This window comes from Sinohyriopsis cumingii, chromosome 1 (genome assembly GCF_028554795.1).
Source record: "Sinohyriopsis cumingii isolate HCF-2022 chromosome 1, ASM2855479v2, whole genome shotgun sequence".
Taxonomy (NCBI): domain Eukaryota; kingdom Metazoa; phylum Mollusca; class Bivalvia; order Unionida; family Unionidae; genus Sinohyriopsis; species Sinohyriopsis cumingii.
Genome location: NC_142961.1, coordinates 31,655,174 through 31,680,463, shown reverse-complemented (window position 1 = coordinate 31,680,463; position 25,290 = coordinate 31,655,174). Strand labels below are relative to the sequence as shown.

Genomic DNA, 25,290 nt, shown 5'->3' with positions numbered 1-25,290 from the left:
CATTTTGATCTTTCAAAAGCAAAATCGTGTCCATTTTTAGTGAGATCCCTTGGTTGACATATGACCCTGACCTTTAATAACCGCTAGTATAACATGTTGTCCAGGTGAAATGCAACAGTTTCCAAAGATTGGCTTGTAAAGCCTACCACATGCCTTCTTCTGCAAAAGGGGTGAGTGGTGGAGTGCAGGAAGGTCCGTGCAATTAAATTGTTTTAACTTATGAGGGTACATTTTGATCGGGGATTTGTACATTTTGATTGGAAATCACAGGAGTGGGTGGGATAGTTTTTATTGTTGTTATTATTAGGTTTTAAGGCATTGATATATATAAAACTTCAGATCAAATGACATGGAAACAGGGGACCAAAATTAGTCCACAGAATTTATTGTAATAAATTCCAGATCAGTATCACGTAACCATTTACATCCAATCAAACTGAAGAAAACGTGTTCAGTTCATAAAAATTTTAATTATATTTGAATTGTAGCTATTGCAACGCAATGTGACAATATATCAATGGGAAATTTTGGGCATGTAGAAATTACAGTCTGGGCTTGTGGAATTTCAGTCAGGGCTTGTGAATTTATTTAAGTCACCAGCCCTGGGCCTGTGTCTAACATTTTTTTCTTTGAGCACTGATATCAGTTATTTATCTTCATTCTTAGCACCATGGAAATGATCATGTATTCTAACAAGGGCACTGTCATATCCATTAAACTGTATAACAGCAGTGACATAACAGTTGTTTATCTTCATTATCAGCAATGTAGCCATGAATTGTTATTTTGATGATGGCACTGTCATATCCAGTGATTTCAAGAAAAAATTCCAGCCCAAATGAATAAATGGACACAACATAATGCAACTGATTCTGCCAGATTTTCAGAAAAACATCAGTTATATGACAAACTAAGATGTAAAACAAAACCCTGGATGTGGATCAAAAGTTCATTGTTATAGAAGGATTAGAAAGTTTGTTACCATAAAGCATATGATGGAAATCATGTAGTCCAAGAATAACTATATATGAAAATATACAATGTCCTTGACTCAGCTTAAGATAATGATCTTCACTCTGAGAAAAAAAAGTTTTTTTTACAAAACTGTCACGTTTTTTTTGTACAAAGTCATCAACTACATATAATGCTGGTTACATACAACATAGACTGAAATGAAGAAAAAAAAACAAATAAAAAAAACTAACAAACAAACAATGCAAATTAAACATACGTAACATCATTAAGCTTTATTTAACAGCTATGTCATAACAGTTGTTTATCCCCATTATCAACACTGTGGCCAACTCTACATACCACTGCCAGTATGGCACAGGCACTTGTTGTGTCAGTATAGATGAGAAAAATACTGAACATACTTAATCCCCCTCTCCAGTAATTTGGAAAATGGGAATAGATGTCAATATTTTTCCCTAATAACTGCAACGGTGTACTTTTGTCTCGCCTGTACGAAAATAAATCATATTCCCATCGATTTCATGCAGGTATATCTTGATGAAAAGTCCTTCAAATTTGCTGGGCTGGCTAGTAAGCAACTACCCCATGCGGACACCAAATGGCGTTGGCAAATTCAAACTTTTTGATAGGGAATGGACTCTGACCCTACACTCCAACATAAATGTCCAAATATCAAACATGGGGTGGCAAGGTCAGAGGAATCTTGGGCTATTTTCCCCAGTAGTTTGGTAGAAAAGGACATGTTGTTCTCAATATTTTTCCGTTTGTCTGGGAGAAATTAATGCATGTGCCATTGATAGTCCTACAATGTAAGATATATCATGTTTTTTTATGTTTTGGTGCTACATCTTACTGTCTAAATAATGGCCTTGTGTAGCATGTTCCAAAGTCAACTGATTGGAGAACGAGGCAAAACTTTTTACATTGTAGTCCTACATGTAAGACCTCGACACTGATATTTATGTTGTGGGCGTCAAGGTCTTACAGCCTAATTAACAGCACTGTGTAGCGTGTTTTGTTGTCGACTAACATTGTTACGAAAATAACATTTTCAGGAATATTTCACACAACTGACAACTAAAATACTGACGCTTTTCTACAAAGTAAAGTCATAATGTTTTAGTCAGACTTTACTTACTCTGATGTCTTTTCTCTAATAAACTGAAATTCTCACAAAAGAAATGGAGACCTCTTTTCAAGTTTGTTGGCCTACATTTCAGTTGGCTGGAAAGTGATGAAAGCCGGGAATGCCAAAATTAGGTTAAGTTGAAATATTATTCTTTAACAAAATGAATAAAAATATATTATGCCTATTGGAACTGTAAGCAATGGTTCGTTTCGTTCAAGAAATATATCACCAACATGAACCTACTTGAACTTACTTCTGCATACCTCGACTGTGCAAGAAATCTAAATGAATGTCAACAGAATGTGAAAATGCATCCATTTGCTAGTATCATATTTTCATTTCGCCAGGATAAAGACAGCACAGTATCTTAATTACACATAAATTAGTGGAAGAATGTTGATATAGGCTGCCAAGTGTGTGGGATGTTCCTGAAACTTTGATTACTCACTCGTTGACATCGGAACACGCCGTTATTTGGATAGTAAGACACGGCACTAAAACAAAAACAACATGTGCTATGTCTTACATTGTAGGACTATTTACATTGGTATACTTTGCAGCAGATATGGGCTGCGAAGTGAGATATTCCTGAAAATATTGCTTCTCGTTCTCCTGTGAAATTATAGAAATATAAAAATGGTAGTCCCAAATATCAGACCCCACGCAAGTAATACAGTGTAAGACGTACATCCAAAATCCTGTGCTGATACCGACGAATCATGGACGTCAAAATCGTCCTTCTGATGAACATGGATTTAGTGGTCCGATTTATCGGCCCATGAAAATGAATGAGACAATGGACATTATAGAATGGGCTATTATTAACTTCTCTGTTTACCCTATTTCTCCTCTAATTTGTTACACCTCAAATAATTTCAACTTGAAGTTATTCGGCTATAATCACACGATTATTCTTGAAACAGACCGCTTTCGAGTTATTTCCGAGTCACATTCAGTATCGCCGCTAATGATTGGATAGTTTGAAAGACATTAACCATTCAACAATGTTGTAATAAGCTGTACCATTTAAAAAGCATATGAATAGAACACGGAACAGAAAACGGAATGGAATTAAAAAAGAAAGAAGAAAAATCAGCCATGACGATTATTCCACAAGAATTAATAAATATTAATTTTAGTTCGGTTATGATCATTAAAAATCACCAGTAATGCTTATAACAAATCTAACTTACATATCATAGTATCAGTGTGTACATAATAGATATAATATAAACAGACATATATTTATATGGCCTTCATAAGTTATCAAGGAGAACCTATACAATTTTATAAATATAATTTCCAACGACTTTCTGAGTAGAGGTCGAGATTTGGAGCAGATACATGTTACAAATTAAAAATCTATTTTTGACTCAACTAAACAAAGAAATCAAATTTATGCATCAAAAGCTTCAAAAATGGTTAATGAATTAAAAATATCACTAAAATTCAATTAAAAGTAATAAAATGTCACTAAATGCTGTTCTCTTGATTTGCTTTGATGTAAAAGGAACAGCAGAGAGGGTGAACAGACCTTTTGCTGAAACGTCATATTTTGGGGAAAAATAAAGCTTCCTACGAAAATGAAAATATAAGGTCAAACCTAAGCTTCTAACTAACCGAGAGTTTCTCTAATTGGGTTAGATCATTTTGTTACTTTATCGTTGTCGTTAGTGTTTTTGTTTTTTTAATTATGCGCGCGTGTTTACCAGCCGGACGTTTCAGTGTGCTCGCACCCCCTCCCCCCCCCCCCCCCCGCTAATGTAATTAAATCATTATTATATGAGTCTCTCATCCGAAGATTTTATTAAGACCTATACGATATCGTGATCGAGGATCATGTTAATTTATTGTTATAAATCCGTGCGTGGTTGACTATGCTCGCGAAAAGAAATTTTTAAATTTAATTATATCCATATCTTCGCTACACCAAGTCTGATGAGAATTTTGCAGAGTATGTGTATCAACTCCAGTAAATAAAACTAAAATAGTACAGTTATCTCTAATCAGTTTAGGGATTTGTGTATATCGCTGATGAACATAAATCACGTCTGTGTTTTACGTCCGCCTCTGGAAACTATTCTAACTGGATTTATTGTTTGTCCAGCATTATGTCTTCATATACTACTCAGTTATTAATAAATCCATCAAGGTCATTTACAGCTGGTGCTTCATGAATATCAGTAATAAATTCAATAATATCATTGCTGTCCTCGTCAAACAATTTTGCATTTTCATTAAAATCTTAGCATCGCTGATCATCAACTGACGGAGCTACTAAATACAACTTATCCCATTTGATCCATCTCATTATCAAATTAAGTAGCAACTGTATTTTACCAAACCCAGGTGGACCTATGATAATTGCTCTGATAGAATTTGGTAGAGCTCGATGATGGTTTACAGGTTCTTGCTTTCGTGTCGCTGAGAAATCAATTACATCCATATACTTATAATATGGATCTATATTGTGTTCGATGCAGAGCATCCACCCCCACAAGTGGATTAACAACGATAATAACAAAAAAAAAAAAAAAAAAAAACAGCAAACAAGTACTTACAGGAAAGTGTGTGAAATGTGGTACAAAAATTATAAATGTATTTCCCTGACACAGACAGGTGGTGATATCGCCGCTTCGCTATGAAAATTACCAGGAGCTCCAGGAGCAAAATACCCAGGAGAAAAACATCTTCTATGATATACTTTTTGCTGTCCTGGAACTCGACTTGATATTATACTTGATAAATAAGATTAACCCAAACCTGGTGAATATCCAATAAACGCTATTGATAAATCATGTCATATTCATGACGTAGCTTATAAAAGATGTGAAGTTCATTCACTCATTAAATTCTATAATTTTTTAAAAAATGTTTCAAAGAATCATTGGCTAACTTTTTAAGAAAATCTGCGAAGAAAGGTAAATTATTTTTCGGAGCCGGTAATCAATCAACTGATTATTGAAATAATGGAATCTATCTTTTATAGCCCAAGAGGATATTGGATAGGTAGAGCAGCGATTAGTAAACTCGCTCATGCAGCATGCAGAAATGTTGTACGTTCTGAAAAATGGTTAGTACGACAGGCAATATGGCAAATTCATTCTACCACCACCTAAAAAAATCAGCATGCACATTTTGATGTCAGCGTTCATAATGAAGTTCATCAAGCAGATGTTTTATTTTTACCACACGATACTATCAAATTTGGTAGACGTCAATTAACATATAAACACGCGTTACCGTCTTCGACGTTGCAAGTAGATATAAAGAAGCAGAATCGTTATCAACTAAAACATCGGCTGAAGTTGCATCTGTGTTTGAACGAATTTATCAACGAGGATCTGGACAACAAGATGTTTTACGTTGGCCACAACTATTACAGGTTGATCCTGGCAAAGAATTACTTGGTGCAGTATCGTCGTTGATGAAGCAACATAATGTCAAAATCAGACAAGGGCATACTGCAATTCATCGTGATCAGGCAATTGTTGAACGATTTATTTGAACACTTGTTAAGCGGTTATTTGGATATCAATATGTGAAGGAAATAATTCAGAAAGACAAGAGATCTCTTGAATGGGTTACAATGAAATCCCTCGAACAACTGCCATGAAACCCATTAATGCAATTACAAAACATACATACCAATACAACGACGCGACTTTTCAAAACAACCAGTATTATGTAATATGACTGTAAGATATTGCTATGAACCCGGCGAACTTGAAGGTGGTTAAAAAAAGAGCGACTGGTCCTGTCTGGAATATTACGACACATACAATTTCTATCGCGGTAAGATCCACGGGTAGACCTGCAATCTACAGATTAGATTCAACTGCTCCTCAGCGTGGATTTGTACGTGAACAATTACAAGTAATTAATGAGGACACACAATTACCACCGCGATCACTTTTGTAAAGTAGCTCCAGGGATGCTGACACCCTTACGTCGATTACACTCAAGACAGGGCAGCATCACATTTTCGCGTGTATGACCAATACTACTATTAAATCTGTCTACAGTAAATTGTTTTGGATTATTATTTGAATACTGCCACAACATTACTGTGTTGCAGCTTGCACAAAAATTATGTTGTCGTCGTTTTAGCGTCATGATAAGTTCAGCATCGAGAGCAAAGTCGCGGATTTTTTTGGTCACACTGTTTATAACTAATTTTTTTCTTGCTATTTCATCGTTAGTTTCCTGAATTTGATTATTATTTTCTGTGAAGTCTGTGACAATACTCCGCAGCTGAGATGTTCTTCTGACTCGAGACACTGCGAGATAAATTAAATTTGACCATTCGATACGATCATCGACGATCCAAACTAGCGTTTCAGAAATAATTAATTCTTGTGATGAATGAATTGTCATTGTGTATCTCAGCGTCCATGGAGTTTTGTCCATAGTTAACGTACTCTCAACAACACTGACAGGAACTAAAACAATATCATTTAATACAAGATTTTGTTTCTCTGATGATCCTGGCATATCATCGTCGATATTCTGTCATCCAGTATATGCTGGTCGATAACACAATGGTACGGGTATGTAACAAAAATAATTGTTGTTGAAGTTTATCACGAATTATCTTTCTACTTGCAACTATCAAATCATTCGGTCTCCATAAATTCAAAAAAAAATTTTCTGAAATTATTTCACACATTATTTCACATTGAATTGTATTTGGTTGTAGTCTGATTAAGTTCTTAAACTCTCTTAATTCTGGATCAAGTGCTCTATGATCATCAGTTATTTCTTCATAATAATCCAGAAAATTCTTTAGCCATTCATGTGGAGACAATCCAACAAAAGGTGGTGGTTGACCATGATCGCCACACATTATTACAGCAGTAGTTTTGTCAATAACCAATCAAAAAATATATTTAACATTTCTAATGAAACATTGCATATTTCATCCCAAACAATAATCCTTGGAATACATTTCTCGCCCATTTATCTCCGTTCCATCGAAAGAATTTATGATAAGTGCATGATTTAAAATTTCTTTGTTTCATCTCTCTTGTGAGTCTGTGTGTAGGTGTTAATACAACTATTTCTGAACAACTGTTCAAGAATAATTCAATCGCACGAGATGTTTTACTAGCTGATTCAGAATAATGAAGTATATTTTCTTGTTTTATTCTCCATTCAACCCATAATGCATAAGTGCCGATATGTAGTTGTTCAAACAATTTTGTATTCTTGTTGATATAACATGAATCCGTAGAGACTCTGACAGCAAACTCCGAAACTCTATTTATCATCAATAATAGATTTATTGAAACATACGCGAGCATTGAAGATCTTTTAATGAGTAACTTGCGGTGACTCTCCATCAATATAACTCACAAGTATACCTAACTTATTTTCCTCTGATAAATTAACATTACTTCGACTTATAATTGTGTTTCTATTCGTGGTATCAGCAATTATAAAATCGAGTTCAGCATCATCTATAATTAATCTTGTACAATATCGTGTATGATCCTATGATCCTCCTTGGGTGAATTTATCGATTATTTTTCTGCCAAGATATTTTGCTATTTTATTTTCAAAATCAGTCATATCAGGATTTTCATCTGAATATAGCTTTTCTTGTGGTAACCACATTTCATTCTGTGGATGATATGATGTAATTGCTTCACTTAAAATCAACGATAACAGTATTTTTACATCGAACATATATCGTAATAAAACTAATTGTACTCAAATTTCTTCTGAAAAGTGTTTACCAAACCAGACATAACAAATCGGATGAAGACCTTAAGGAAACTGGAATGACACGATACAAGCGAATCCAGTCAAGTCAAGCCTTAAAGGTCCGTTTATCGCAACTCTGCTCATCTCGTGCGTGGGATGTCCAAATCGTTCAATATACTTAGAATACTATCATTCCAAGAAAAACTTCCCGGATAACATGCAACCATATCAACCGAAATAAAATCTTTATGATCGTATAAACTATTCCATAATCCACCGTGTCCATATTCTATAGAACTACGTTGTATTTCTTCAAGAAAATAAAACCGAGTTGGTTTCCACGAATTTTTCTTCTGAGCGAAATGAACCACAACTGACGGAATGGAAAATCAATTAATCTTTAATTTTTCAGTATCGTCATGGATATATTTCATCGCAAGATTTTTCATTTTTTCGTGGAGAGATTCTGTACGATATATTTCACCATTAGGTCTTAGAAACTGATCAAACTTACTTTTTTTCTTCGATACAGATACTTGCATCTGGTCTAATCAATTCGTCGTCGTTTTCATAACTCTGAAATAATCATACTGATACAGGAGCGTTCTTACTTATTTCGCTAAGAAAATCAAATATATTTCCTTGGTAAGATTTAACAATTCGATTTCGTGGAATTATTGTTACTGCATTAGTCCAAGCATGCGCATTATGATCAATAATTTAAAACGTAGCGCCTTTCGTTTTAGACTTCTTTTCGTACAAATCCCTCCGGTCATCGTTTTTACCATTATTAGAAATTTTAATTTCTTTCCTAATTCAGCAACATCATTTGTTGTAGCTCCATTGTCCTTGACTGATTCAGCCTATTTGTTTATTTTTTCACGTTGCTGATCCGTTAATCCATTTCCACGTATCTCCTTTGTAAAATGTTCCGTTACTCGTTCGGCTACACAACTTATTTTTGATAATTTCATCGGCGCAAGATCATCAACGCTGGCTTTATCATTCAGCAGATAAATGGCATAAATAAGCGTGGTCACAGGATACGCTCTTTCATAATACGGTTTGCCATTACCAGTCAACATTCCTGGTTTGGAATTTTTACTTAATAAAGCGATTATTTTTCATTATGAAGGACTGGATCATGTTTGTCACGGATAATTCAAGGATTATTGTCCGATTCTGCTAATACAATAAACTTTACTCTGAAAAAATATCTTTGATCTTCGAGATAATTAATAATCGTTGCCGCTCAGTCATCGTTCAGTGTAGCATCGATAACACCTTCGGTGTCGCGCATGATTTTAAATGTTGACCACACGTGAGTTGCATCATCGTTGCGAAATTCTTTTTTAGCATTTCGAATATTATTAATCAGAGTTACCGCTGGATCAACCAGAGCTCGCATCGGTAAGTCAGGGGATATTCTATCAAGATCGAATCTATATTCAGAGGGTTTGGTCTTAATCGTTGATAATATCTCCAGATTACAATTAAGACAAATATTTAAATTGAATATTCTGCGGGTATCACTTACAAAGCGTGCGTCGTAGATGTCTTGGACCAAAACCGTGTTTACGGTGTGGTGATGGAGTTAGAGGAGCAACACAGTTATATGTGCAATATGCTGGTAAAAAATATAGAGAGATGAAAAGATATTATGATTTTAAAAAAATAACACCGACAATAGTAATGTTATTAAAGAAAAGCTGAAGACCATCTGGCTAGATTTTCAAAATAATGATTTAGACAAATGATATTATTATGCAAATGGAACAAAATGAATATGTGAAACATCCTATCACCAAGAATTATGAAGCATCTCGTGATGGTATTATCAGACACTGTCGACTAAAAAAAACCCAGTCGGTGCTGTTAATGATGCTGGTTATTTTACATTTACTGCTGGGGGAAGGAACATTACCGCTCTCATAAATTTATATACGAATGTTTTCACGGAGTAATTGAAGACGGTATTGTGTTAGATCATATCAACCTCTCTTAGATCGATAATTCCTTGAGTAATTTCCGAGCTATTGCACAGAGTCAGAATAACAAGTTTGATGGCACTAGGAAATATAGTATATTGTCTTTGGGTCCTTAAATTCGTAAATACAGAGACTGGTGAAGAAAAAATACTTCAGTCAATGAATGCTGGTGGCAAATATTCCGATACTGGTATGCCTTCAGTACAATCCGTCGCATATAATATTACTTAATCGGCGTATTCAAGAAAGTATAAACAAAAAGTTATATTTCAGTGTCTCCCATTGTGTTAAATACAAATAGATAAAGAGAAATAACTCTGCCAAGGATTCATAAAGCGGTTAAAGTTATCTCGCCTGTATTTTATAATTACAAAACTTTTGGTTATTTATTTCACCATCTTGATGCAAATAAAACAACCAAATCGGTATTTTCATATAAATACGAACAAAGGTGTCTTACTTCAGATAATTTAATGCTTTATGACCACGTCGATGACAAATTCCCTTCATTATAATTTTTGACAGCGTCAAGGGGAGTAATTCTGTCAGCGAAGGTAGAGTCTGTAATCTTATAAATAATTTTTCATTACTGATGAATAAAACATTTTCTGGTTGTTTTTTTTTTTATTAAGAAAAGTTATCCTTATTTTCTGAATCTGCCAGGTTTCTTACTTCATCTCGATTTTGTTAACGATTATAATTAAGAAAAAGAAACAGCGAATAAGCCACCTCCTTTACGTAAGCTACTTTAAGATCTATTTGTTATACAGAAAATACATATCTTTCAGCCCCGACTTTGTCAAGGCAGAAATACGTATATAATTATTTTAATACGATTTGTTCTGGAAAATCAAAACAGATCCACGCCGTGGTTATGATAATGATAATTTGTAGCAATCATGTATAGGTAAATTCATAATAAAAAAGAAGATATTTCTGTAAGATGTGTCCGTGGTACAATGCTAACGCGCTTGATTCTTATACTTGGGTGTAGGGATTCTCATACCTGGGCGTTTGCGTTCGAAGCCAAGTTGTCGACGTTTGCGATATTTCGCGATTTTTCATTAAACGGGTGGGTGGCCCAACCCCAAGCTCAAACTTAAACAGACAAGCACACCACCCCACCATGTCACCACGTGGTGGACGATCTTTTGCACTCTCCCGGGGTTGCTTTGGGTGTGTGTATGCAGAATTGTTGAACGTAGAGAAGGCTCCCGGTAAATGTTTTGTTCCGTCCTTAGAATTTAGTTTGTAGTTACTGTAAATATGCTACTGTATATACTGTGCCGTCCTTGGAACTAAATTAGATGAAATTGTTTGCTGTGCCGTCCTTAGAATTATGTTAGATAAGATTGTATTTGCCGTCCTTAGAATTAAGTTTGTATATACTGTAAATATATGTTGTGTTTCTTTTATCAAGCAAATATGTTACTATATGTACTGTGCCGTCCTTACAATTAAGATTGTATATACTGTAAATACGCTACTATATGTGCTGTGCAGTCCTTAGATCTAAGATTCACTGTAAATATTTCGTGCCCTCTTAACTTCCTAGAATATCGTTTGGCAATCTAGGAGTTCACATATTTTCTTTTACAAATATATATTTATTATGTGATGAACTTTGAAAATATCAATGCTATTAATTCTGCAATTAAAACATTAAAATATTACGGTATAAACATTATTTGTGATTTTGAATAATTACAAGAAAGTAAATTCGAAGATAGATATACACTATCATCAGAGTAAAAATTCATCAAGCTCATTCAACAAGCTCTGTTCCAATCCTTGACTGCAGTCAATGAAATAGAAGTTGAAAAATTCGTCACGCTCTCACGCGCGATCGAGAAAATAAGATCAGAATTATCTCACGAATACAAAACAAAAAAATTATGAACGCACGTGTCAGACAATTAAGAAAGATTATGTCAGATCGTGAAAGTACTCACGCCGTCACTGATGAAAACGAAAGTAATTATTTATTGTCAAGGGATTCAGATTTATTTTTTGAATTATTTTATAATTTTTATTTTTATTTTTGAGATTTTCATTATCTTAGTACTATCAAATTAACGAATAAAATCAGTAAAAACAATTCTGTTATAACATATTTTTTATTTGACTTTGTCAATGATTATTATGCAATTTTTTCTTCTTCTTTTGCTGAAATGAGATTTTTATTCTGAATTATACAATATTTTTTAAGCTGTTCGAATTCAGTACAAGAATACATAATTCTGAATCTGATCTCTATCACACGTAATCATAATAATATGTTCTAGCTGCAGTTCATTTAATTGACCTATCGCCAGTTGTCAATCATTCTGCTCGATTGACCAATCAGCGAGCGCTATTATACACACCTCCAGACACTGTTTACGTCCGCCATTTTCCTACGACAAGCTGCTTCTGTCGATATCGACTCGGTTATTGTATATATTTACAAATTTCGCAACGATTCGGAGAAGTCGCCCCACTTCGCCTGGAGAAGTCGCCCCAAGGATCATATATAGTAATTCTGAGATATAGCCACATGGTTAAGGCTTTGTTTATTATTGTTTTTCTTCAACTTAATAACTTAAATTTATAAAATTTGCAATTTTTCAACTTTTTCATTTGATCAACTCCGCTTCTGTACTTAACGAAAAATAAGTGTTATCTGTCCCTTTTGCTCAGCTCTTCAATTCATCAGATGCATTTTAATAATATTTGTAGAGATAGTGTTATCAATATTTTTTACTACATTTACATCTAAAAATGAAACATGCGTACTAGATGCAGTATAAGTAAATTTAATCGTAAGGCGATTTAGGCGATCAATCGTTTTTTTCAGTTCCTCAGTTGAATGCTTCCAGATCACAAATATGTGATTTAAAAATCGTAATTCGTATTATTAAATTCAAAATAATTATTTTCCAAGATAAGTTTTTATTATTTTACAAATATCTTCGCTAGATAGTGTGCTATTATTAGGATTGTTATCAAGAAAATATTTGACCGCTTCAATACCATCTGCATGCAGAATGTTGGTATATAGTGATGTTACATCTAATGATACCAGGATTGAAATTATCAGATAGATGTGGAATAGACTTCGACTTTTTAATGAAAGTAGTTGTATCTTTAATGTATGAAGGAAGTGATTTCATTAAAGGTTGTAAAACACTATCAATAAATTTGGATAGGTTTTCAGTATATGATTTACAACCTGATATAATGGGTCGTCCTGGATAATTTAAAGGTAAATTATGGTCAGGATTTGTATGAGTTTTGGGTAATATGTAGAACTGAGTTGTACGTATGTTAAGACGGAAAGTATCAAATTCCTCATATACGTAATTATTATTTTTGAGGTGTACGTATGGTAAGAGGGAAAGTATCAAATTCCTCACATACGGAATTATTATTTTTAGCGATCTCATTAATGCATGTTGAAATTTTTTATTTAATTTCTAATTGACGTTCAACTTCTTTAACATAATCATCGTGATTCACAATAATAATAGTGTTTGACTTATCATCCTTTCTAATCATTATACTATACTGTTGTCATTCATTAGATTATATACAGACTTAATTTCATCCTTATAAATATTACTATGATATTGCTTTAATTTAGTTAATACCTCTTTTGTGATCGCGTATGTATAAAAATATAAATATGAATCACGTAAAAGATAACTTAATTCTGTTATAAAAAGGTTATTTGGGTGACAAGTTTTGGGATGACTTCTCCAACCAATTGGGGCGACTTCTTCAGATACGTGGGGGCGACTTCTCCGCATACCGACGTAACTTAGAAAGTGCAAGCGATGGATAAATGCTCTCGCTTTCTGTTTCTGTCTCAATGTTGTTTCATATGGCAAATATTGCTCACCAATATCGTCTGGTATATCTTTTAATGTTATCACGACCGCCATTTTCACATAATGTTTGTCGGAGGTTAAGACGTTGTCAAGTCACGTTTTCAGTAGGTGTAGCGATCTATCTTCTGGCGTATTGTCAATTGTTCCTGGGTCAACAAAAAACTTTAATTGCCGTATTCATCAATAATTTTATTAAATTGGTTTGCCCTGACTTGCGACGGTGTCATTATTGTTCTGATGGCATTTTCAAGTCCCTCTTTGTCTTGTATAAAAACTCTCACATGTTGGTACATTATAGAATATCTCTTGATTAAATAATTACATTGTAAAACACTCTGCAAAAATATCTTTATGCTTAAAAATCGTTATGATCTTACGCATAAATTTATACTCAGAATTTAATATCTTAAATCAAGCAAGTGTACGCGATGGTCAGTTAGTTTCAAATTTATTCTTGACAATAGCGGTTTATGACATCGTAGATAATTCGGATTAATGGTTCTTGTACAATCAAATATTCAGGAGGTACTTGAGGCGTAAATGTATACAAAATATATCCTTGCTGGGCCGGACTGAATTTTTCAAGATCAACTTGATGACTGCCATCAATTGCATCACATTACAAGATTACTTGCGATCGCTGAAGTTATATTTACAATTCCTGGTGAAATATGTCTGCTGCCACCATAGGGATCATTGTTATGTCTGAGAATAGCTGCTGGTAGGGCTATTTTTCTCCATGACTAGATGGTTTTAGGAAAATTGTCATTGATGAGTTCGTTGACTGCTTCGTCAGCGTTAAATCCAGGAAATTGAAGCGTCAGTTTATATATATATATATATATATATATATATATATATATATATATATATATATATATATATATATTCTGACTAAATTACAATGCACATAATACTTTGATGAACAATTCTAAGTCAAATACAATCTGATTCAATAGTTCTATTTGTTAAATGATTTCCTCTTTGTAGACGTTACGTCATAAAGGTACTCGGTGAATCAGTGGCGTAATTTTTTTCGGTGTTGTTTGTGTTCACGATTAATAATATGAAACGTTTCTGTGATATCTTTCTCAGAATATATTTTTATGGGGTATCCACACAACCACTCTACATGATCGCGCGTGGCGGCAAGTGAACCTTCCAGTTTGGTTTTCATTTCATCGTATAGGGAATAGTCGTTATAATATGGAACATTTTCCCAATACGATCGTTTATCTGAAATAAAATCAGCATGTTTTAACTCGCGCATTGCTAGTGTAGGCGTTGCTATTTCGGGACATCCTAAGACGCTTCTGATCGATGAAGAATAAATATCAACGACGTAATCTGCTGAATTTATTTCTATCGTGGCCGATAAAGTTGGTTCGTGAACAGTCATAGCTATTTGTTATTCTCTTTTTGTTATAGATTTGATTCTGCGCTGAAAATCGTCATTTATTTATTCAATTTGATAATTACCCATGGGTACGCCGACAACTTGCCAATCGGGAGTTCCATCTGGTTTATTTTTATTTGCAAATACATGCGAATTATTCGCATGTAAGCCACCAAATGATTTTGATCTGATATTTGTCCAACTGTAATATAGTCGTAACTGTACAAGAGCGATTTCTTTCACTGGAAGTGCAGTTGGAAAGTTAAAGCTGAATTCAGGGTTGGTTTAGCTTTTTGATATCATCGTGGTTTTCAGCGGTGTTGTATTCGCGACAATTTGCTGAAGTAACTCCGTCATAATTACTTAAATCCCGATTATCTAAATCAGGCGTGGATTCTATCACGGTCATTGTTTCTTTGTAGATTTTAATCATCTCCGTGAACTCAAAATCCGATATTTTTCCATCGTGAACACTTTCCGATATCAATGAGGATAATTAAGAGTATGCTAGAGTCGCTGTATGTAATTTGACCATATAATATTGTAATTTTGCATTTGTTCATGGACATATTTTTTGCGATGATATTAAGAACACCGGCAATTTAGGTTGCGGTTGAAACACAAATTGTTACAACTGCTAGCGATTGTGTTATTGTTGATAATAATACGCCGGCTGCAGCGATAACAGCAGACGCTGAAAACACAATTATGTCAACAACAACTACACGTCTACGATATTTTTTTTACTTTTACTGTATATATGTTTTAGTTTTGTTTGCCATTCACGTGCTTGATTATATCTGTAATGTTGCGCTGTAACATCACGTGGAACGTTGATCGGAATACTCATTATATTTTAAGTAGGTTGGAATTTAGTTACTAATTCAAGACACCAATAATAAATCAAGACGAGAGTTTTTCTTTTCTTCGGGTTCAATTGTTAATGTTCGCTAGTGATTTTGCTTCAACATGACTAACACAGATCCAGAGGTTCCAGTTAGTGGATAACGCCGTGGAACTGTAGTAGATATCATAAATGTTGTAACACCAAGTACTGAGTGCCTGTATATACCGGTAACCTCAGCGCGATGTTTGATAGATTTATTAAGTGGTGACAATAATGCTTGACCAGACGCTACTGTATACACTGAACTGTCGGTAATATTTTTAGTTTTATTTCAAAGAGGTTAATACCAAGAAATGCTGGTTTTTCAAAATAAATCATCAATAATTCCATTTACTGTTTTTGCGATGATTCAAGAATGTATACACATGAGTAGCATAATGAGACCTAAATGTGGTCATTCCATCGTTGATTGTCATTAACGAGTTCATCATTGGAAGGATGTATTTCTTCGTTACAGCGTCATTGTCTGATTCTGGTTCTCCAAGATTGGTAATTTTATTATTAGACATACTGAGAAGGCCAGTCATTGTATAACTTGATTTATGTAGTCGACCACGAATACCATCTGATATCGTTGACATAATGACACCGAGTTTGATTTTTCTATTATTATCAAACACAGCTATGCTATTTTCAGTTACTCCATTAATTTTAAGGACGATATCTTTTAAGGAAAGATTGCTTGTTTTTAATTTTTCTGGCTTATCTTTAATTACAACCACTTCGTTTGGATCTACATTTGCAAGATTTAATAATTCAGATATTTCATCACTAATCTGTTTACTCGCATTTTAATGAATTATTCCGTAGGTTTTTTTTTGTTTTTGTTTAGAGGAAGATCTTTCGTAAATATCTACCATTATACTTTAAGATCTGTTTAAATCGTCTACTTGTATAATCGTGCACGACTTTATGAGACGGTAATGTTGATGAGGATATAGCGTCGAGTGCAGTCATTAATTCCTGGCCACATATTGGCGGATCTGTCATTGTTTGTGTTGGTAATGTTGAATACCAGACTGGAGTTTTTATTGTGTTTACGTAATTTAAAAATTATTTTGGCGGCCCTAATCCATAGGAATCAAAATAAACATTTCCACGAGGGTCAATAGCGTATGCCGCCCAATGAGTACCAGGACCAGAGCTTTTATCGAGATTAAAGATACCTGTTTCAATATTGTTTGGTTGTTTTGGTAATTGATCACGCATAAAAACACCTCTAAATGTTTTGACATTTTTAGCAGCATCAAGTAAATCAAAATTTGACATTGGAAAGACTAAATAACTGTTCCTGGAAGTCTCAGACCCTTTCCGTATCAATAAGGAGTTCCTGGTAAATGTAGGCCTTTAGCTCTTTTTATTCCTTGTCCTATTGCTTTCTTTAATGCCATCACAGCAGCAGTTCGAACAGCACCAAGTGAAGCTGCTTTTGCAACAGCTGGTGCTGAAGCGGCTATTAACTCTGGTATAGCTGCAAGAAGCGGAAATATTTTTCCGCCAGTCTTGAGTGAATCTTTAATGGCACTCGTGGGAAGATTGAGTTTCACGCCTGTTTTTGATTGTTTGGCTTTATTGAAATGCCTGAGTTGACGTTCTGACAATGATAGCTTATTTTGACCACCTGTGACCTGATCTTTTTTAGTGCTATGTTTATTTCACAGTTCTTTGCTGGATTTGATTTAAGCGTTTTAATCTGATCATGAGTCAGACTGACATTAACATGATGATATGACATTTTTAATATCATGAGCAATTTAATTATATGTTTTCAACAGGAGCGTCAATAACTCTGATTCTTCCACCAACAACTTCAAGTAACATTGATTTATCACTTAGTATAATAGCAATTGCTCTATAGCCACCAGCGGGTAGTCGAGCTACACGAACTCGGATGTGTATATCAACGACAGTTTGCCTGAACAAATCTAAATGTTTCAACGAAAAGTAATAGATCGGATATAATGTTGTGAAATCCCGCTGAGATATCTACAAACCAGAATCAACATTCTGATCAAGCCCCATAAATGTCATCAAACGATGATATACACGTGCAACATAGTTGTGTTCAAAATTCAGCAACACTTCTTCAGAAGGTTCTTGATGTCCGTTTATCCTCAAGCAACTTCAAAAACTCGAAGTGGGTCAAATACCATTGGACTTCTTTCCTGCGAATCTACTCTGACATTTTCCTGAAATCCAATGAATATATGTCGTGGTGCTGACACTCCCTGCTGTGATGCTATCTGTCATGTGAATAACCCAGCAGCATTACTTTGAATACCATCTGTGGTCATTGTCAACCATGCTAATAATGATTTACCACCTGAGTTCATAAAAGAAAGTAATTTTTGTTCTTCAGCAAGCGATGGAGTCATTACTGGCATCTACAGCGACAATTTTGTTAGTGTTTCTTTACCAGCTCTAACGGCAGCATCACGCCATAATGCATCATTGTCAGTGGCTTTTCTAACGAGTACCACGGTGCGTTTAGCGCCAAGTATAACCTTTCTAACATTTCTGCAAAATCCAAAGATATGAGACAGTGAGACAGTGGAATTACGCATGAAAACTCTTCGTCACCGTTCAACATTGTTCGACGCGTTGCGAATCCCAAGTTGAAATTTTCATTCATTGATGCAACTTCAGTTCCAGCTGCATTTAGTGTTACGTTTCTATTTTCTGGATAATCCTTTGTATCTTTTGCAAACATCATTGACAGACCAGCTAGTCTTGAGTAATCATCGCTGTATCTTGCAAGGCCAAATATCGTCGTGGCAATGTTGACGTTTTCTCTACTGCACATTATTTATAGACATTTACCAGTAAAACAAGAATCTGATATTACATATTAGTTACTTTTATTAGACATGATACTAGTAATTGGTAATAAATACATAAATGGGCCTTTTTGGGTCGGGCCTTTTCGGACCAGGCCTTTTAAGCACTGGTCCGTTTTGGTCGTGGGCCTTTTTGGTACCGGTCCGTTTTGACCCGTAACCGCTGGTTCTGGTTCTGGTCTTTATGTCACCGATTTCAGCACGAGCTTGGTCAATACCCTCAAGTATTTCTCGCTTTGGTTGAGTAGCAGCAATTTCACCTGGGAGTCCTCGTAGAATCTTTTTTTTTTTTGTTTTAGTTCTTTCTGCTATTTTTCCAGTTGCTTTAGCGGTTTGCTTCAATGTAGGAAGGAGACCTTTGATAGCCTCTGTAACTCGTTCGGTAACCTTCGTAACCGGTTTAAATAATTGTTCTGCACCTTCAGCAAATTCCACCTGAGACTCTTGACGCGCTTGTAGTTGCTGCTTGATAGCATCACGAACAGGGATATATTTTTTTTTTAATTGCCTCTAATCGCTCTCGAGCTAATCTAGCTGTATAAAAAGACTCCATAGCTGGTGTCATTATTGATATAATAATGATTTAATTACAGCAGCAGATGAGGTGCGACCTCAATGAAACACCTGGCGGGTAAACGAACGCGCATACTTTTTATTTAAAAAAAACACCTCTAACGACAACGATAAAGTAACAAAATAAACTAACCCAATTAGAGAAACTCTCGGTTAGTTAGAGGCTTCGGTTTGGCGTTATTGACCTTACATTTTCATTTGTGTAGGAAGCTTTAATTTTTCAAAAATGGCGCTCCAGCAAACGGTCTGTTCACCCTCTCTGCTGCTATTTCCCATGAAATGCATCTCAATATCCACTCATTCACTGTCAGTGTAAGTAGAAGCAATTATCGGGTTAAACATATCAGGTAAATTCGAAGATGCGGCAAAAGAGTATCGTAATAAATTTCGGTATCCATAGAAGATATGCAGCTATTTTTGTTTCTCCTTCCATTCCATATTCCGTTTTTCCGTTTCAGTCTCTGTTCTGTTCCTGGTATAAGTAACACCCATTTTCGAACGCCTCGGCGGTAAACTCAAAGTGATAATGGCAGCTCACGTAGATCCCCGACTTCCTCTAAACGAAAAAAAGTCATTTTCAAACGAAACACGGTCCAAAGGAAAATTAATGATATCAGAGGTAAGATATTTTAGATTTTATGGCTTACAGTTCAAAAACTTTCTACGACAACGAAACGGTAACAACTGTATTAGAACCTACTCACAGTGTTCGTTAATTATACTGTACAGTAGTCAGTGTAGATGGTCTAAAATGATAGATCATAATCTAGCATCAGTACCTACAGATTTAGGCTAAAACGTTACTAACCTTTCAAGAATAAAAATATAAGTCGTGTATTTTCCATGCATTAGAGATGATTTACATGACCCATGACTATTTTGACAGTTCAATATAGATTCGATAACTTACTGATGTATTTACTCATTGTTCCGTCAATTTCATCGGAGTACTGGAAGCCAACTTTCGTGAATATCTCGTATAGTTCGCATTCCATATTGGCACTGTTGATGAGTGTAGTCTAAGGGGCTGTCCATTTAGTTACGTGCACATGGAGGGGGGTAACCCAAATGCATACGATTGCGTATGGGGTGGGGGTGTACTGATAATGTACGTACGCATAGGAAACGGGGTGGAGTGGGGGGTGAAACATCGGTAATAAGTTGTCTACATTGGTCTTCAAATGAGCCACAGTTACACAGCTTATTTCTTTGTTGCAGCTAGACATTCAACGTCGGTGGACTGTCTGTTTTATTAAGCACATTAATATTATTAATCCTTGAAGTTGATCATTTCTGAGTCGATTAAAAGTAGGCAGTTCTATAGAATTTGAGAGGGTGTGAGTCAAGCTTACATACGCAGGTGGAGGGTGTAAAAATGTATGCATGTGTACACTAAGGGGAGGAGGGGTCTAGTCCTAGACTCCTACACTGTAAGACATAGCACATGTTGTTTTTGTTTAAGTGCTATGTCTTACTATCCAAATAATTGGCTTGTATAGCATGTTCCGATGTCAACGACATCAGAACAAGTAGTCAGAGTTTCAGGAATATCTCACACATTTGGCAGCATATATCGACATTTCTTCCACTAATTTATGTGTAATTAATATACTTACTGTGCTGTCTTTATCCTGGCGGAATGAAAATATGACACTAGCAAATGGTTGCATTTTGATGTTCCATTGACATACATTTGAATTTTGTTGCAATGCGACAGTAGTCGACGTATGCCGAAGTATGTTTAAGTATGTTCATGTGGCGGATATGTTTCTTGAATGAAATGAAACATTGCTTTACAGTTCCAATAGGTATATTATATTTTTATTCATTTCGTTAAAGAATAATATTTTAACTTAACCTGAATTTGGGCATTCCCTGGTCCATTTCTTTTGTGAGAATTTGAATTTATTAGAGAAAAGACATCAGGGTAAGCAAAGTCTGACAAAAATGTTATAACTTTACTTTGTAGGAAAGTGTCGTAATTGGTTGCCAGTTGTGTGTGATATTTCTGACACTTTGACTTTCATAATGATGTTAGTCAACATCAAAACACGCTACACAGCCCCGTTACTTCGGCTGTAAGACCCATCACCCACCAGAACAAAAATACTGGGTGATGTGTCTTACGTTGTAGGACTAAGGATGGGTCAAGCTTTACCAGCCTTTTTTTTTTACATATTAAATGGATTACCCCATATTGCTTTATTCGTACTTTAATACTGTAGTCATTTTCCTGACTGAAGCAAAGATAATGTCATATAAATGTAAGAGCAATAATTAGCAATATGGAATGCAGGAATAGAAAATATGGTAGTAGTGATAGATATAGTGATTCAACTGGAGGAATCTAGGATACTTACCTTGCCAATTCACCTACTTAAGGGGCCCCGAGTGGTCTAAAGCGCTCTCCGTTACGGATCACTGCCATCTCACCTCTGTCTTCGTGGGTTCGAGTCTCGGATTCGGCTAATGTGGGTATGTGAGAAAGCTTGCCAGTAGCTTCTCGTGGGTTGGTGGTTCTTTCTGGGGTTTTCCCAGGTTCTTCCTCCACCATTAATACTGGCCACCATGTATAGCCTATCATGTGCTGAAAAATGGCGCTAAACCCTACAACAACAACAACAATCACCTACTTAACCCATGTGCTGGAAATATCCCACCTTGAAAAAGAAGGCAACTTGTCCCAAATGGACATAGCAACATACATGTACTTCTTACTAATAACAGCAAGTACAATATCAGCAGTAGTACCCCAATAACAAAGATAAATTAATACATTAACTTAAAACAAAATGGAGCATATTTCTATAACACATACTTCTCTTTATACTAGGTACCAGGGTTCTCAGTAGACATATATGCTAGGGTTTTTGCTATTGGAGTTTAAATGAACATGCCAGTAACATTGCTGTAGCAGTGCTTGTTTCCTAGGTTTTACATATTTCATATTGATTCGTTTGAAAAGAGTTGACATAGTAGATTGATAATAGAGTATTTAGATTTATCATCTGGATACAACGTTCAGTTCAGACAATTGTTATGAATCTATGGTCTTAAACTAAGTAAGAGAAAAGAGCTAAGACCGACACGTTTTGTAAATTTCAGCAAATAATATTTACCAAGAGTACAGAGTGAGAAGTAGCAAAAATACTTAACAGTATTGTGAATTATATGCAAAATATTCCAAACCGTTTTATTGCAAGTCCAGATGTATGAATTTCCAATTGAATTCCAATGGTATTACAGATAAATTCCAATTTTGAATGTGATGATGTGCTTGTAGTATCTAACATGCTAATATGCCAATGGACTGGAATGTGGTGATGTGTCTTCTGATGTATCACAACAGTATAATCCAATATGTCATTGTATGAATTCACTATTATTCCAGATTAATGTTTTAGTCCAAGAATATTATTGGGCACTTTCTAATTCCAGTGAATAATAATTTGAATTAATAAATCCACCAAAATTAAAAACTGAACACAAGAATTAGACTGATTGTGCTTCAGATGTTACGGCAAGAATGAGCAATTTTTAAAGTGTTTAGAGTCTTTGCTCTTAAAATAAGTAACAGAAAAGAGTGAAAGCAACAAGCTTTGTAAAATTCAGCATTCAGCAAATAATTTATTTCCTTTGAATACAAAGTGAAAATGAGAAAAAAGAAATTACATTAATGCGATTTAAATCCCAAAATAAACCAAGAATTACAGACACAGGTCCTAATAATTTTATGTCCTGAATAAAATTTAGTAGAAGTCCAGAATAAATCCAAAATCTGAAGGGGATGATGTGTCTGTGGTAGCTGATAAATTGTTACTGTGTCAACAGTCTTTCGTTGAATCATGTTAATATAATTCCAGGTTTGAATTCACTATTAATTCCAGTGAATGTCTGTTAGTAGCTTGAAAATAATCATGCACTTCTTTCATTTTGCCTTTTGTCTTAATGCATGGTCCATTCTGACTGTTAACAGAGTATTTATTATTATTTTAGCCTCAAGCCAGCAAGAATACAGGAAATCCATTTGAATGGTTAACGAATGAAAACATTGGAAGGTAAATTTTTCCACATACAGAAAAACCCTGAGTAAAACCCTGCAATAGCATGATGATTGAGGTTGACAAAATGGGATAATGCTATATATTGCATGAGAGGTCATTTAAATGAAGAAAATTATGCATGTGCATCCCCTATTCTGTACAAAGGGAGGGAGAGTATCCATAGTGTTGCCAAGCTCATACATCAGTTATCATTTTAATAAGTGTGTATTAAATGAGAAATAAGGAAAATACAGTGATTGGATATTATAAATTGAATTTGAAACATTCTTGTGCATTGGTCCAGAAATGTATAGGATGAATACTCTAGTTAAAGTATTGGTACAGGGAATCACCATCCAGTGTAGTTGCTTTCTTAATAGTAAATCCATAATAATTATTTCAAAACCATGAACAAAGAAGCATGTTTTAGCAGTTTCAGCATAAATTGTGCTGTGTCTGTTATGCATACTTAGCATTGTTTGTTAGTTTTTTTTATATTATATGCTATGGGTTATGTAAAATTGTAGCCGACCTTATCCAAAATAATTATCTGCCTGACCAGAAGCATTGATTTTGTAAAAGTCTGTAAACAACTAAAACATAACTCATTTTTTCCATATAATATGGGTTTTATATTAGGATCATTATCAATAGAAGTAAACATTTTTTTTTGGTCTGAGTCAAGGACATTGTGTTTGCCATGTTCTTTATTATAATTTTAATAACAAGCCTTCTGATTTTGACTAAGAAATTTTTTAAAGATTTTTCTTGAAATGAATTTTTGGGCCTCATCTGGGTTATTCTTTTGTGTCAGTTTCTTATTTAATTTTTTGTACTTGAAGAATTATTTATTCCTGTGATAACATCTGTTCAAAAATCATTTATATTGTTGTATTCAGATTTTGATTGGGTTTAAATTATTTATTATATTTGAGAAATACAAAGTGCTCAGTTATATTATTGGAAAGAAACATTAACTGGGAATTATAGTAAATTCAAACAAGGAAACCTTTGATGACATTACTGTAATTCAAATAAAGACTGTTGGCACATGGACATTGGTACATTAGTTCATTAGAGACTACCGGCCACTGCAGGCACATCAACACCTTCAGTGTTGGATAGTATCTGGAACACCACTAAAGATTATTCAGAATTTTCTTCATTATGACTTCTGTTAGTAATTCTTAGCAAATCTAGGATTTAATTGGCAATAGTGTTTTTCTTTTCTTTTATTTTCTTTTTCTTTTTTTATTACATTTTTCACTTTGTAGTTTTGGGAAATTATTTTTTTAATTTTACAAAACTTGTTCCTTTTTGCTCTTTTTCTATTACTTTCGTCTAAGACCAAAGACTTGTAACATGCCAAAATGCAACTGAAAATAATATCCAAAACTAATGTAAGGAAAGAAATTTTATTTTATGATTAAGTATATTTGCCTGTGTGTTTATCGAGGTCATCATTCAGTGCCTTTATACTTTTCAAATTCTGGGATTTTGTCTGTTAGATTTAATACATTTAAATATGATCAATATACATAATCCTTTTGACTATAGCATGAGTAATTGTTAGCAAACAAATGTAGTAAAAACAATTAGTTCAGAATATAATGTACTGGTTCATTAATGATGTGATGAGCTTCTCGTGGGTTGGTGGTTCTTTCCTGGGTTCTTCCTCCACCATTTATTCTGGCCGCCATGTATAGCCTATCTTGTGCTGAAAAATGGCGTTAAACCCTACAACAACAACAACACCTGTGTGATGATTGACTACATGACTAACCCAAGTGTGCATAGAGGTAACTTTGTTTTTGTTTTTATAACACAGTGGCAGATAATTTCAACTACCTTAAACTGTGAGATTCTT

General features: G+C 34.6%; 2 protein-coding genes across 4 annotated transcripts in view; one reads left to right on the top strand and one right to left on the bottom strand.

Moving 5' to 3' along the window:
- Positions 1 to 3,065, bottom strand: part of LOC149806646 (HAUS augmin-like complex subunit 3) — a 56,199-nt gene extending 53,134 nt beyond the window's left edge. Inside the window, exon 1 of one of the 3 annotated variants that reach the window (XM_089956081.1) lies at positions 2,943 to 3,065. The gene's annotated coding sequence lies outside the window, so the exon portion shown is untranslated. Of the gene's footprint in view, positions 1 to 2,113; positions 2,199 to 2,792; positions 2,920 to 2,942 lie in introns of those variants that run through there. The other 2 variants (XM_089956090.1, XM_089956101.1) reach the window with 2 other exon arrangements.
- A 16,791-nt stretch (positions 3,066 to 19,856) lies between these two features.
- LOC149806645 (uncharacterized) overlaps positions 19,857 to 25,290 on the top strand; it is a 108,964-nt gene continuing 103,530 nt past the window's right edge. The window contains exons 1-2 of the mRNA XM_089956069.1: positions 19,857 to 19,999; positions 23,377 to 23,438. Coding sequence (XP_089812195.1) covers positions 19,907 to 19,999; positions 23,377 to 23,438 — 155 coding nt within the window. The 5' untranslated portion in view covers positions 19,857 to 19,906. The remainder of the gene's footprint in view (positions 20,000 to 23,376; positions 23,439 to 25,290) is intronic.